The 15,677-nt window shown below is 45.2% G+C and overlaps 1 protein-coding gene across 2 annotated transcripts in view; it reads left to right on the top strand.

Moving 5' to 3' along the window:
* Nucleotides 1-13,225, top strand: part of UNC5C (unc-5 netrin receptor C) — a 363,690-nt gene extending 350,465 nt beyond the window's left edge. For both annotated transcript variants that reach the window (XM_084897119.1, XM_084897120.1), the window contains 3 exons: nt 1,200-1,364; nt 8,564-8,742; nt 9,740-13,225. In XM_084897119.1, the coding sequence (XP_084753245.1) occupies nt 1,200-1,364; nt 8,564-8,742; nt 9,740-9,905 (510 nt within the window). In that variant the 3' untranslated portion in view covers nt 9,906-13,225. The remainder of the gene's footprint in view (nt 1-1,199; nt 1,365-8,563; nt 8,743-9,739) is intronic.
* The last annotated feature ends 2,452 nt before the right edge of the window (nt 13,226-15,677 follow it).

The raw sequence follows: 15,677 nt of genomic DNA on the forward strand, positions 1-15,677 counted from the left end.
GGTTATGATTTCCTGGTATAAGTCAATGAAAATACTAGAAGGAATGAAGGGAAGATTTTCCATCTCCATTCTTATTTTCATACTAGAGGCCTCGTGCATGAATTTATGCATAGCTTGGGTCCCTAAGCCTAGCCAGTGATCAGGGTCAATCAGGGCCCATCTCACCCAGTCCCAATCAGGCTGGATGGTTGGTTGGCCAGGGGGAGGGACCAAAGGAGTTGGCTGGCAGGCTTCATTGGGTCCAATTGGGCCACCCAGTGTGGGGGGAGGGAGCGATCACATGAGATTGGCTATGGGAGTGCACTGACCACCAGGGGACAGCTCCTGCTTTGAGCATCTGACCTCTAGTGGTAAGTGCATGTCATAGCTACTAGCAGGTCATCTGGTCCTAACAGTCACTTAGGCTTTTATATAGAGAGATGTTTAATACTCACACATAATTGATAACAGGTTAAGTAACTTGCCCCAAATCACCAAGTAGGTGAGGGGAGCATGTCCTCATTTGCACTTCATTCTCTGCCTTTAGCCACCTGTTCATCCATTTTTTTAATGTATCAACCTTATCTTTATTGAAACAGGTTTCAGGGTGGGCTCTGTAAGGTGGTCTAGACTTTTTAAAATGCATGCCTGCTAGAGGCTCAGTGCTTTTTAGGCCAAGGACTTTTCTGCGGCAGCTAACCAAGTCTCCAGTTTCCAACTATAGTACATGTTGCTTCCCCCTGTCTGTGCAAAGGGAAGATATAGGCATGAAAGGGACCCCGATCAGCCCATTATCCTTTAGAGTTTTTTTGCTTTTCTCCAGAACACCACAGCAGGGTTTCCTTTTAATGAGCAATGACTGGAGTGTACAGGTTTTATTTAAACCATTTACAATGCCTTTTTTTTTTTTTTTTTTTTTTTTTGTAAATGAGAGACAAGTGGCAGACTGGTATAGAGATTGTGGAGGCTGACTCCCTGGGTTCAAATCTCAATTCTGCCACTTACTAGCTGTGGGGCTTTGGCTGGCGAATTTAACATCTCTGGGCCTCAGCTTTTTCATTCGAAAAGCAGTTTGGGTTGGATTTGTAGATAGGTAGGCCTGTTGTGATTAAATGAGGTAATATGTGCAATACTGAGAAGAGCTCTTGGCAGCCCCGTATCTGATAATTCGCCTTTGGTATTAGTGACTTATTTGTGGTTAACACGATTGTATCGTTTAGGAAATTCCTTTTTACCACATCTGGAGTGGTTCTCAAAGAAACCTCCACTGCACATTCACTCTGGAAAGATTCAGCCTGAACACGGTGGAGCTGGTTTGCAAACTGTGTGTGCGACAGGTAGAAGGAGAAGGTCAGATCTTCCAGCTCAACTGCACCGTCTCAGAGGTAAGAAGCTCTGAAATCCGGGGGCAGAATGGCCTTGGGGAGGAGAGACAATGTGGAGTACAAATGTATCTAGACACAGGCCACATAGGAAGTCCTTAAAAGCTTTCTACATGTTCTATTTGTTAATAATATGATATTTTTAATGGACACAGAGAGCTAGATACATCCTATATAAGAAAAGGCTAATATGCAAATCAACTGAAAGACAGAATGACTGGTCATTATGATGTGCACTGACCACCTGGGGACAGACGCTCAACGCAAGAGTTACCCCTGGTGGTCAGTGTGCTCCCTCAGGGGGAGCACCGCTCAACCAGAAGCTGGGCTCAAGGCTGGCGAGTGCAGTGGCAGTGGCAGGAGCCTCTGCTGCCTCTCAGGCAGTGCTAAGCCATCCCCTGAGGGCTTCTGGACTTTGAGAGGGTGCAGGCTGGGCTAAGGAACACTCCCTCCAAGTACATAAATTTTGTGCACTGGACCTCTAGTAAAGGACTAAAATAGGGAATCCTTTCAAGTCTTTTACTTTTTATGACATAAATTGAAGGATCATTCTAATGTTCTGCAACAGATATGAGTACCAAATATAAGGTTAATGTAAGTAATGTGCACATGGAGTAACTTTCCCAAAGCATCCCCTGATGTGCTACATCCCCACCTCTACCACCTCTCCTCCCTGCCCCCTTCTATTCTTCGGGAGCTTGCCTACCTTTTCTGGAATCATGTGCTGCCTACTAAGGTGGAGGAAGAGAAACTGGCCTCTGCCCCCACCCCTCCTTTTTCTTCTCTTTCCCTTTCCTCCATGTTGAAAGGAGACATCTTTGGGAAACATCATTCTCTAATATAAGAAGATATGCCAGAAACAGGGTGGGTGTGGGAAAATGGGTAAGGGAGTCAAAAGGTGCAAATTTCCAGTTACAGCAAAATAAGCCATGGGAATGTCATGCAGAACATAGTAACTGCAGTTAATAATAAGGTATTGTATCTTTGAAAGTTGGTAAGAGATTAGATCTTAAAGGTCCTCATCATAAGAAAAACAAAACAAAACTATATATAAGAATTGATGTTAACTAGACTTACTGTGGTGATCATTACACAATCTATGCACATGTTGAATTATATACGTAATATAAAGCTCTATGTCAATTATACCTCAACTACAGGCCTGGTGCACAAAATCCGTGCATGGGGAGGGAGAGTTGTCCCTCAGTCCAGCCTGCACCCTCTCTAATCTGGGACCCCTCAGGGGATGTCTGACTACTGGTTTAGGGATTGGGCCCAAACCTGCAGGCAGACACCTCTCCCACAATCCGGGACTGCTGGATCCCAACCGCTCACCTGCCTGCCTGCCTAATTGTTTCTAACTACTTCTGCCTGCCAGCCTGATTGCCCCCTAACCACTCCCCTGCCAGTCTGATTGGTGCTGAACTGCTCCCCTGCCAGCCCAATCACCCCCAACTGCCCTCCCCTGCTGGCCTGATCTCCCCCAACTTCCCTGCTATATCTTGTGGTGGCCATCTTGTGACCACACAGGGTGGCCATCTTGGTGAGGGTGTGATGGTCAATTTGCATATTACCTCTTTCATATATATGATAAAGATAATTAAGGGGGGGAAAAAAAGATATCTTCTTTCCCAGGATAGGATAAATGTTCCAGAAATAAAAGTAACATCTGCAGATTTTCCCAGCTACTTGCCGCACTTTGCCTTTCTCTGCTGTGATCCTCACTCAGTTCGGTTGATCACTTCTCTACAGAGACAGCAATATGCACTGCTAGGTATAAGTGCTCTGTGTGGAAACGGGTGCACATGAGGGTGTCAAGGTCTCGGGTCCCCTAGCCCCCAGGGCTGTGGTTTGACAGTGGGCACCCTGCTGGGAACAAAGGATGTGGAATAAGCAGAATGATCAGAGGCAGCTCATCCAGGGCCTCACGGAGCTCAGCTCCGTGCTGTTTGCTGAGCTGCAGAACCCGGGATTGCCATATTTTAACACTACAGCGGGACAGCACATGATTTAAAAGGCGACTCTCCCTGGCTGTCTCGGCGCAGTGAGGAATGAAATGTCAGGCTGTGCAGCAAGCCGAGCTCCCCATGCTGTATTTAAAGACTGTCTTCCTGAGCCAGCCCGGGCGGGGAGCGTGGCAGCCTCCAGGACACTCCATCCCTCTCTCCCACAGCCTGCTGTGTGGTCATCATCTCCTCCGGAGTTTCAGGAGACTTCTGACTCATAAACAACTTTAGTCACAGACCCGGTGACATGGATCAGAAATGAGCTGGGTGTCAGGGTGCCATGGCAACCACAGGGCCTTCCTCACAGCCCTATCTCCCCTTGCACAGCACCACCCCTGCTGGCTCCGGAGGGTGTGTTCGCTTTCCAGGCCCAGCAGGTCTGCAAAGTTCAATAACTACACAGCCCCAGCTACAACAAAGGCTGAAGGATTTGGGGGGTGGGGGGGGATGGGGGGAGGGCTGCCCCTTTGATGCTTGCTTTCTGTGCAGCGGGAATGCTGGCTGTGTGATGAAAAGGTGGATCAGATGCGCAGAGAATGAGAGAGCCATGGAGACTCTTCCCCTCTAGGTCCGCTACCCACACCCTCCCTCCGAGGGGAGAGACAACTCTGCATAGTGTGCTGACCATGTAAGGGCTTTCTCTTGCCAATGTGGGGGGGGGGAGAAGATGATTTCTTTGGTAATGTGGTGGCAGGCAGCTCAGGGAGGCCAGCCTCAGTCCCATAGAAGGCCTGTGCCAGCCTGGTACCAGAGGGAGGGGCAGAAATGACTGCAGTCAGAGGACTTTGGGGATTAAGGGGCTCTGTGCTGCTCTTATTTCTGGGTCACTGAGTCCAACTGTTGTTAGCATTTGAATGCGGTGCAGGTGGCCCACCGAGGGGGTGGGAGGAGTGTGGGGCTGGCTTCTGAGGTTGAAGAGTGAGCCTCAGCTCTGAGCAGCTTGCTCTGGGGAGCCTGAGCCCCGGATCCTCATCAGGAGCTCAGACCAGGGGTGCCCTGTGATGGAGCAACCATAACCAAGCAGAGGAAGGCTCCATTTGTGAGGTCTTTCTTCTGACATGGCTCCTTTCTGGGGTCCCCCGCAAGCTGGAAGGTGGACAGGGCTGCAGTGGCCATGCCCTGCCTCCCAGGTATGAGCTGACTTGCCAGGAATGTGCTGCTCACACCCCTCCCCCCACCAGTCACCGCCTCTCAGGGCCTCCCAGCAGACCTTTACAAAGACTTGGCCCTTGGCCTCTGTAGCCAGGCTGAGGACCCTGCCCACCAGGGAGGCCAGGCTGTGCTTGACATAGACCATGGTGATGTCAGGAGCCGGCCATTGTCCCTCTCCAAGTGCTTTGGCCAGAGATTCCTTAACTGGAAGCAAAGCCCGGAGGCTGGCAGAGATGACGTTTAAAAATTAAGATGTCTGCCAGCTGGTGTGGCTCAGTGCTTGAACCAGGAGATCACTGTTGATTCCTTGTCAGGGCACATGCCTGGGTTGCAGGTTCCATCCCCAGCTAGGGGGCTAGGTCCCCAGTAGGGGTCATGCAAGAGGCAGCTGATAAATTATTCTCTCATTATTGATGTTTCTATATCTCCCTCTCCCGTCCTCTCTGACAAGAGAAATACATAGATATATCTTAAAGAATGAATTTTTTTTTTAAAGTATGGGCATAAATGAATGTCAGAATGTAAATGAGAAAAGTTTTGTGTGTGTGTGTGTGTATGTTTTAGAGGGATGGGAGAGCAATAAAAGGGAAGTTTTCTATCACCACCAAGAGAGAAACATAGCTTTGTCAGCCTTCCATTCAGTTTTAGCTACAGAGGGAGATCTTACAATTAATGTTCACTATTAATACACAACACTTTTGTGTACACCAAGAATAAATAATATTTAAAACGTTCAAAGTAACATCACTCTGCTATAGCCCTCCCGTCAATTGGCCTCTTCTGCTTTCTGCACTCTGTTCAAAACGACCATTGGAAAGCCTGGGATTCCTCGTTGGCTTTCGGAAGAGTCAGAATATGGGAGTGGAAAGTGGAATCTGCTGTGGACTGGGTGCTGAAAATGCGTGTCGTCACCCATAGCAGCTGTTTGGTTAATGGTGAGAAACCATATGCTTAACTAAGGGACTCACAACATCAAAGACAGATGGTACCAATATCACAAACAATTATTGTAATAAGCATTCTGTGAGTGTAAACTCCGCTGTTACCTGGAAGTGAGGGCAGAGCTAATAGGAACTGAAATCACTAGATGAAATTTAAATGTAACTGTAGAGGTGTATTTTTCGTTTACCACCAAGGCTGTCAGCCATCTGATAAGAGAGACAAGACATTATGCCTTGTCTGTTGGGCTTGTTTCATCCCCACAGAAGTAAACAGGCACAGCAGCCTGGACTAGAGACTCAGGCTGGAAGGGCCACCGGAAGTGCTGACGGTTCTCTATTCATTAGGAAAAGGTTGACAACGTGAATAGGTGAGCACAGAGGTCTGCAAACTGCAGCTCGCAAGCCACATGCAGCTCTTTGGCCCCTTGAGTTTTTAGCAAAGGCCAGCTTAGCAGTACCCTAATTAAGTTAATAACAATGTACCTACCTATATCGTTTAAGTTTAAAAAGTTTGGCTCTCAAAAGAAATTTCAATCGTTGTACTGTTGATGCTTGGCTCTGTTGACTAATGAGTTTGCCGACCACTGGGTGAGCAGACCTTTCTGAGAACCACGCCTGCCTGGCCCTGGCCCTTGCCATCAGCATTTAGTGGTGAGAAGAGCCATACTCTTAGTCACATTTAGTTGGAAGGAAGCTCCACACACAACTCTGTGGGGTGGGCTTCTGCCTGAAACTGGCTTCAGACCCTTTCTGCACCAGGCAAAACATTTTCTTTCATGTCAACAAATACGAGCTCAGTAGCTCCCAGGTGCTGAGTATCACAGGAGTTCTGAGGATGACAAAAATCCTCTCATCCCCAAGAAATGTGAGCAATCAAAGGAAGTAACATGTAAATACGTCCAGCATGCATCAGCAGACTCTGAGGGCTGCAGAAGAGCGGGGGGAAGTGTTTTAGGCCTCCGGGTTGATGGGGGTATTTGCTCCAGGGAGGCTCGGGGGACTTGGTTTTGGTCCTGACTTTGAGGGGTTTGCGAGGCCGAGATTATCTAAAAGGAGGTGCTAGGGACAGTGAGCAATCCAACCTGAGGAAAGTGTGAGTCACCTCAAGGCAACCTGAGAAAGACTAGGGTCAGAGGGTCAGGCGGTGGGAGCACATGGATAGGGGGCCCTTACGTCATGTCAGGCCTAGCTCTGCATTGTATGGGCATCCCCTCTGGGATCTCATACCAGCTGACAAGGTAGATGCTGCTGCTACCCCAACTGCCTGATTAAAAGTTGTGGCTCCCTGTGGCAGGAGGGAATGAAGTACTTCTGAATGAGGGGCTGGAGAAGCAGCAGCTTGGCACTTTAGAAGATCGGTGTGGCAGATGGGGATGGGCTGCAGGTACGCAGGAGGAAGTTACTGTGGCCAACAGCAAGAAGGGTCTTTGGAGATAGCGCTGTACTAAGCAGACCCCTCCCTGTAAGAACGTGCTCTCCAGGGAGGCACAGTCAGCGTGTGGTTGTATTTGTGGGACATGGTGGTTTCCCCCTGGACTCTGGTGTTACTGCTCACATAAGAAGCAAGCAGGAGCTCCCTGTGGCCGATGGCAGTGAGAGGTGGAGATACCATGTGCTTTTCCCTCACCTTCCCCTCCCCAACCCGGACATACATTGTGTGATGCCTCATGTAAATTCGGGCACGTGGAGTCAGACATCCCCAACATAAATCCATTGGGAAACCCCACGTGCCCTCTCAGGTAACAGTCTGCTTCCCTGTGCGGGAGCCCCGTGCCCCTGAGGACCGGAGCCCTCCCTCCTCGCGGTCCCTTGGAAGAAGCCCTGTGCCCGCCGAAGGGGAAGCTTCGTGGGTCATGTTTTCATTCAGGGCTTCCAACTCCCATTGTTGCTTCTGTGTTTCATACCAGTCTTTTAAAACCCTGGCATGTGCTGCTGGAGTTAGCACAAAGGAGCAAATGAAATCCTGGGTGTCTCTGCTTGCCAAGCTTTAGGTTTGGAAGCCAAACGCTGTGGTGGCAGCCAACACCGCTGTGTGTATTAAAACACAAAGAGTTTTGTTTAGCACTAATGTGCGTATGCGCCCTGTGCGGTGGGAGTACACACGCCGCGCAGTGACCGCTGGCTGCTGATCCTGGAACGCGGGGTGCACTGTCAGTCAGCACTGGGACCCAGACAGCAGCGACCCTGCGTACAGGAGCAGCAAGGGTGGGGCTCGAGGCGGGGGGGGGGGGGGGGGGGGGGGGGGCACTGACCCCTGAGCTGAGCACTACAAGACACCAGAGTCTCCTTGATGCTTTCGTCTCGTTTATCCTCTAGCAACTAATTATGTGCACCAAAGAGCTACCTACTTTAGAAAAAAAAAAGAGAGAGAGAGAGAGAGGTGACATTTAAAGTAGATTAAGGAGATTTTCTCCTGTTATTGCTTTAATCGTTCCCAGGCAACATTTGCTTTTGCTTTTCCAACCAGCAGAAGATCAGAAAATGATTAGAGTTTCTCCTGCAGATGAAATTCAGACTTTTTGCATTCGTGCTGTTTTATGAGCTGAAACTATTTTAAAAGCCAATTTATGGTTTTCTCTACTACAATTCGATTTAAACAAAATAAGGGTGTACAGTCATTGGAAGATTCCATTAGCAGCTTGCCCTATGGCTATTTATTGCGCTCACCATTTTCTTCCCAAAAAAATTAGTCTTAATTTGATATCATTTAGAGGAGAGCTGTGTTCCGTTGCATTCCACAAAAGCAGCCGGAGCCATCTTCCACAGAGGTTAGCCAGGAAGGTACTTGGGCATTTGCCTGGGTCTTCCCTCTCAGGGTCAGACGGTCCCTGAAAGCTCTGAACTTTTGGCTTTCTGATCTCAGATCTGTTCAAGATCTGTTCACTCATAAATCCAAGGCTATGCCAAGCCAGCCCAGCATGCACCTTTCCTCTCAGCCTGGTCACAGAGAGCTGATTACAGCTCTCACAGGAAGAAGCCGTTCTCCCCAGGAAGAACAGTAGCCCCCATTCTCTTCTTCCTGCTCAAAGCGAGGCATTATGGTGACTGGAGCTGCTTTTGTCTCCAGAAATAATGCTGTGTTGTTCCTATGCCTGAACTACAGGAACCCACCGGCATGGACTTGCCTCTGCTGGATCCAGCGAGCACCATCACCACCATGACAGGCCCCAGTGCTTTCAGCATCCCTCCCCCGATCCGGCAGAAGCTCTGCAGCAGCCTGGATGCCCCCCAGACAAGAGGTCACGACTGGAGGATGCTGGCGCATAAGCTCAGCCTGGACAGGTGGGTGTGGCCAGATGCCAGGACTAGTTCTGTTAGACATAAGCCTCCAGGCTGGTAATGGTTAGACACAGGGCAGCATTCTTTTTCTTTTTTTCCCATCTATACATCTATTTATTTTCCTTCCACAAACATGCGTTAAGCTTCTTCCTTGCATCAGGCACTATGTTTTTGCAGACACACATGGTTGAGAGACATCCTGGGCTTATCTGACATTGGCAAGTATCAAGTTTTGTGATTCACTCTGCAAAGCTGATGGGCTGAACCCCCCTAAGTAATATGTCTCCGTGCTAAAGTAATTATTGTTCTCCATCTCCTGTAGAGCAGGACCTGCAGCTGCATGAGTCACTAATATGCAAAACACGGCATTGACATTCAGGTACCGGGAGACCTCAGAGGCCTCTTCCTTGTAAAATGTTGCCATCGCTACCAAGCGAGAGACATGGCATGACCTGTCAGAGCTGATTGGAGCCTGGGCTGGAAAGAGAATACAAGTCTCTTGATTTCCTGTTGAGGATGTGACCCATACACATGTTGTCTCTTAAATTATCTTACTCAGAGTTGAGGTTAACAAAGTTAAACCTTACATTTCCTGCCTGGGGCTGATGTAATTAAGTATGGGCTAGTTATCTAGGCTGGTTCACTGTAAAACACAGTTTCTCTCTCAAGTGGGACGTAGATTCATAACACGCAAATGGACAGACAGAAGGGGTTGTAAAAAATAAAGAGAAAATTGCCCGGCTGAGGTAGCTAAGTGGGTGAGCATCGACCTGTGATCCAGGAGGTCACAGGTCGATGCCTGGGTTGTGGGCTCCATCCCATCATGCAGGAGGCAGCCGGGTCAATCCATGATTCTCTTTCATCAATGATGTTTCTATTTCTCTCTACTTTCAGTTTATTGACTTAAGGAATCAATAAAAATATCTATTTTTTAAAGTAAAGAGAAAATAGATCTGTAAATAATGCCATTAAGCAGCACTTTGCCCATTCCCAATTATAGGTACTTGAATTACTTTGCCACCAAGTCGAGCCCAACTGGAGTAATCCTGGATCTTTGGGAAGCACAGAACTTCCCGGATGGAAACCTGAGCATGCTGGCAGCTGTCCTGGAAGAAATGGGAAGACATGAAACCGTCGTGTCTTTAGCAGCAGAAGGACAGTACTGACACACACTGGACTGGAGGCACAGGGAGTCTGTGGCCATCCGGGGATCACAGCTGAGGAGGAAATCCAGACCAGACCAATGAGCTTCACAGGCAAGATGGCAGCTGGAGAGAGAAGGAAAACAGATACCAATTACCACCCTATATGCCCGCTTTATGGGACCTCATCACCGGAGTTAAGAACAATTATGTACATTTGTACCTTGAATTTAGAAACCAACCTAATCTTCCTCTTTGTTGGGCTGTATGCTGTGTGGTACAGGATCTTACAGTTTCCTAGGAAACGCTTTTTATTGCTATCCAGATATATGGATAAACTTTCTTAACAAACCCAATTTCTACAAACGTTGTTTACATCAGATTGGACAGGGATGCAGACACTGTCCATGGCTCGTTCTATTTTTGTTTAAATCATTTGGAGTTGAAGCTGTGGACGGTTTGTTGTGTCTATTTCAGATTAGTAATTCACAGAGAAATCACAGACTTTTGCTACAAATCATGTGCATCAAGTGTCTCAGATAATCCTCCCATCAGTGTTCCGTTTCTAGAGCTCGTAAAACCAGTGTTACTGTTTGTATCAGGGAAGTGGGGAATCTAAGTGTGAAGGAGAAACAACTAAGACTCCTTATTCCTTTAGGACACCCGCCCGGGGCCCTCTGGGAATAAAGCTGCAGCATTGCAGGAAAGACAGTGATTCACGTTCCACCACACAAACAAGCATTTCTTCACAACATGTGTGTTTGTGGTATGCAATTTAAAGTGTTGTTGTGTTTTTTGTTTTTTTTTAAGGTACCATTATCATCATTATTATTATTGATGAGTATTTACAAGTATTCTAGTGAAAGGCTTTTCTTTTAGCTTCGGTTTTTGTTAGCAGTACTGTTAGTATTTAGGTATTGACTAGACCTGCCTCACCTTTTCCCAAAACAAGGTGGGCGTGGTCACCAGTTTAATTAAACAAGCATTGCTTCCTTGACCTTTCATCTTTCCCCATCATTCTGCCCCAGAAAGGTAGTTAATGTTTAATGGCTTTGTCCCTCTGTTCTTGCGATGTGCTCAGGCAGGGTCTTTCTCCCCTGAGTCCTCTATTCAAGTTCACTGAATACTGGGGTCCTGTGGCCCCACACTGGCTCCCCTCAGGACTCTTTCTCCCTTAGAGGCAATGTGTTTGGAGGAATGGCCTCTGAAATGAAAATCAGGAAACCAGTTCTCATGCTGGGTTTGTCATGGTCTAGCTGTGCTACCTTGGAAAAGTCATTGAACCTCACCAGACCTCAGGGTCTTCACCTGTAAAACAGAGGGGTGGGATCAGACAATCTCAAGGTTCCAACATGCTGGACCTCCACTCCAGTTCCGTTCATTAGTGTGAAGACCACAGTGGGCTCTGAGCTGGGTCATTTAAAGACCCATCAAGGCTAGACTCTTGTCCAGGCTACATTATGCCTTTCAACTTGTTCCAACTTGGAAGACAATTATTCTAACCTGTAACATATTTGATATGCTTTCAAGTCTTGTCTTTGTGTCATTGAATTATGCTATTCCCTGAGAGATGGCATCCTTAATTATCACTTTCCTTCCTCTCTTGGAACTATTTGCCTTCCTGGTTAGTAGCAAGTTATGTCTTATTATTGTCTTGGTCAAATTTTTTAAATTAAAAAAAAAATTAACTGAAAATAGTTCATCAAGGGACTATTTTGTGTAAATTATGATATTTCCTTAGGACCATCACAGGCTCTTTGTTTTAACACAGGGACTCCATTCATTCAGCAGGTGGGGATTAGAGAGTTAAGAGCCCAGTGGCCTAACCAAGATTGAAAAACAAGGAGCCACATGTATGAAGAAGAACCTTCAACACATGGCTGTGGTTTACTTTTGGGCTAGAGGTGTCCAGGTTGCTGAATGGATTTGAATTAGAAGGAATTTCATGTATTTCTCCATTCTTTCCACATATATTTCCTCTCCTGACTATGTTGGTGACTTCTTTATATTTCCAGCCTCCTGCATCTTTGTCATTGAGAAAATATTGATACCTTGATATGGAAATTTTCTTCCAGACCTTTTATTTCTCATTTTTTGTTGTAGATGTGCATTCCATAACCAGTCTCTCTCAGGCCACTCCCAGTACCATATATAAAATATGTTACACTTATCATGAAAGGGAAAGATTGCACTAATAAGCAATTTCAGTGGATAATGTCTGTACCAATGCATATTTGACCAAAAGATAGTAAAATTGTATTCTACATAAAAAATTGTAAATATATATTTTTTAAAATGGAGGAGAAGAGAGCTATTATCCATTGCTGCATCTTGAAATAACTTCTCAAGATTGCTCATCATTACTGGTTTGGAGGGTTGTCGTCTATGGAAATCAAGAATTAGAAAGCTGCAGGCTTCTCAAAGGAACTTTCATGCCTGGTGAAAAATAAAGAGGAGCAAATATCCAGCTACCCAGATAATACATTCAAAACTTGAACTAGAAAAAAATCATTGAAAATCATCAACGCAGAAATATTGAACATAGCAGGCAGGGACTATATCATCAAAGCCATCAAGGGCCTTTGGCGTTCACTTCAGCTGCTTCATATTTTGGGGTTCAGCACCCCAGCACCAGAAACAGGAAGAGTGGTTGATTCTTTACTAAGTAAGGTGCTCATCTACCATCTGTTGTAGAACCCTGTTATGTTTCCTATCAAATGAATGGCTACTTCCATACGCACCTCTTATGTCAGATAATCTTCACTATGAATTCTGATTTCCTTCTTTGGAAAAATGTATGTAATAGCTGTTAGTTTGCTCTCAAATTCAGAAGCTCCAGAGCCAACATTTCATTTCAAAGGAGTCACTTCATCAGCTGTTCTATGTGACCTGTCCTGCCTTCCATGTTTATTTAGCTTGTGCAGAAAGACAAGGCTTACTGCATTTTGAAGGGAAAAACCTATCACTTGTGCATGGTGCCATCTAGTGGTGTTTAACACAATTTACCTTCAGCTTAATATAAAAACTCACTAAGAGTTGTTTGACAAAGGAACTGAAAACTTGCAGAGTAAATAGGGCCTTTATAACAAATAGATGTGTGGACACTTCACTTCAAATATAGTTTTCGTATTCTACTTTTTTTCTTCTCAATTAAAATATCCATATCAAAAATTGCATGTCATTAGGAGCCTATTATGTCATCAACACATTCCTACATGACACATCTCAAGTTGGATTTTGATAATAGAAATACATAAACATGTTTATAAAAGTCATTGAAGAGTTGTCATTTCAACATTTATATTTTTCATTGGGCTTTATATTAAATCTTTATTTTAAATCTCCTTACCCTTGGTCCTCTAACATTTATTTCTGGAAATGTGAGAAGCATCCACTTGGAAAAAAAAATGTTTTATGTATGAAAATGAATATCATATGTCTAAGTGATTGAAAACTGTGGCTGTTGATCAATGAGAAAAAAAGAAGCTTCCTTCTTTTGAATTTGGGGATCTAAAGGCAGAAGTCTTCTTTTCTTTTTTTTTCCCTCACCACACTCATTCAAAGTTCCTTAAAGTGATCTAGAAGGAATAGAAGTTGGATTCAGAATTGATAACTGGGCACAAGGTGATGCAAATGTGTAACACCAAGGTCCTCACAGCTAACAGCCTTTTCACACACAGTGTGACTACCAATGTGGATAGCCAACTCAGTTATCTAGAAAAATCCATCCCACATCAGCAGTGGAGACTCTTCCAAGGCAGGGCAATGTCTTGGATGAAGTGTTCAATATTAAACTGCTTAACCATTGACCATTTTCATCCATACTTTTCTTCTGTATATTTTCAATTCACAACATTTAAACAGTAGACCATTCTTTAGGAAGACATCAGGAAGTCTGAGGTCAGGACACTCTGGGAACAACACATCTAAGCATATATTTGAGTGTCATTTCTCCTATATCCTTCAAGTAAGCATTCCAATAATAGAATCAAACTTTTTACTTCTTCTGGAAAGGCTCAGACAAGGCTATTTTCTTATGTGGTCTATTTGTCTCCATCAGGGACAGAGCTGTGCTCTTGGTCCACTTACTCCTCTGTCATCAATGTATGAGAAAAGGGGCCAGTCAGGGGGTCACTATCACCCCAGAATTCACAAGTGGAAAAAACCATACGAAGACCTGCAAGAGAGTGTAAAGGAGGTGGGAAAAGTTTAGAGCTTTGGGTTGAATATCAGCTTTAGCTTTTGCTGAGCAGTTGCTCAAGACAACTTATCCGTTTCACTAGGAGATTTCAGTACAACTCCAAGGCTGATGCAGGAAAGAAGGACCAGGGAAACAGCTGAAATGAAATGGGGTTTCATCCATCTTCTTTGAGAACAGAGGAGCTTTTGTGAATCAGAATGTTTTCACTTAACGCCAATTATTTACAAAGATGATGATAGTCAATGAGCATTAAAATTTATAGATCCAATAAGGGAATGTTTTTATTCTTATCTCAAGGTAATAAAACTTTTTATTTTTAACATTTCGAGTGCCTCCTAGGACCAACTATTACACATTGGATTTTTTGTTTGTGTTTTTGTATATTCTTTTGTTTTCAACGTTACAGAGCTAATGTTGACTGAAATTCTTAAAACTTTGCCACTGTGCAATGAAGTGCTGTTTCTCTACCCTAAGAAATCTATTTGTATAATCTTTGACTGTAATGATCATTTTGAAAGATTTCCCTTGTATCTCTAAAGATTTTTTTTAAATGGAACAAGGCATAAGAGGAATAAATACATTGTAAGCAATGTTAATTTAAGCCTATGTCCCTACAGGTCAAGTAAACCAAACAAAGTCATAAACTGTTCCCAGAATTCATGCCTCATAACTTGATATTTTTATAAAGTAGGGAGATGGCCTTATATGCCACTGGGTGGGTTTTCTCCACAGACCAAGTCTAACAATGACCTTCCCAATCCTTTCATCTTATCAACCTATGACTGCCCCCATTGCCCCCTACTTTAAAAAATGTGTCTTCAGAAGAATCGATGGCTCCCAGATTTCCCAATGGCTTGTCATATTCCTGTATGACATTTGATGGGATAATAATGGGTTAATTCAAACAAATGTAATGTAGGCCCCAGATGTACTCCAGCTTGGTCAAGGAAAACATCTCTGGGCTGACAGAAACCCCACACAGGGACTCACACACAAAACCAAGCCCTGAGAAGGGGCTATTCCCCATCCTCTGTCCACGAGGCACTTGTATATTGAGATCTTCCAAGTCAAGAATCCATGCTGAACGACTTGAGTCTCATGGCCCAGCAGTTGTTGGGTAGAAAACAAGAAATATGCCATCGGGTACTCACCAGCCAAAGTATATACTACAATATGCCAGCTGCTCAATGTGCCATTTCAGGTTGGTGTCTCAGCAAAATCATTAGCTCAAGGCCATAGCACGTCAAATAAGCCTACATCCTATGAGGCATCATCCTTCAATCCCAAAGGTCTACTGGGATTGACACTGCCAGACCTGCAGTCAGGACCGAATGGCACTGACCCCAGGCCCTAACCCCCAGTGCTGGCCTTCAGAACCTGAGTGGTGGGTAGGTTTTGCTGATCAGTAGCCTAAAAAATGGGGAGCCCTTGGCCTCTGAACCTCCGCACGATGACAAGGCAATGCCCAAGCATCCTGTCCTGAGCCATGTTGCCCATGTTAAAAGGCGTCTGTTTTAGAATGGCATACAAGAGCAAGAAAGCCAGAGCCAGAAGGAAATGCCTTTGCCCTTTTATATGTTTAAAGTCTCTTAAGA

This window comes from Pipistrellus hanaki (genome assembly GCF_964339955.1).
Source record: "Pipistrellus hanaki genome assembly, chromosome: 1".
Classification (NCBI taxonomy): Eukaryota; Metazoa; Chordata; class Mammalia; order Chiroptera; family Vespertilionidae; genus Pipistrellus; species Pipistrellus hanaki.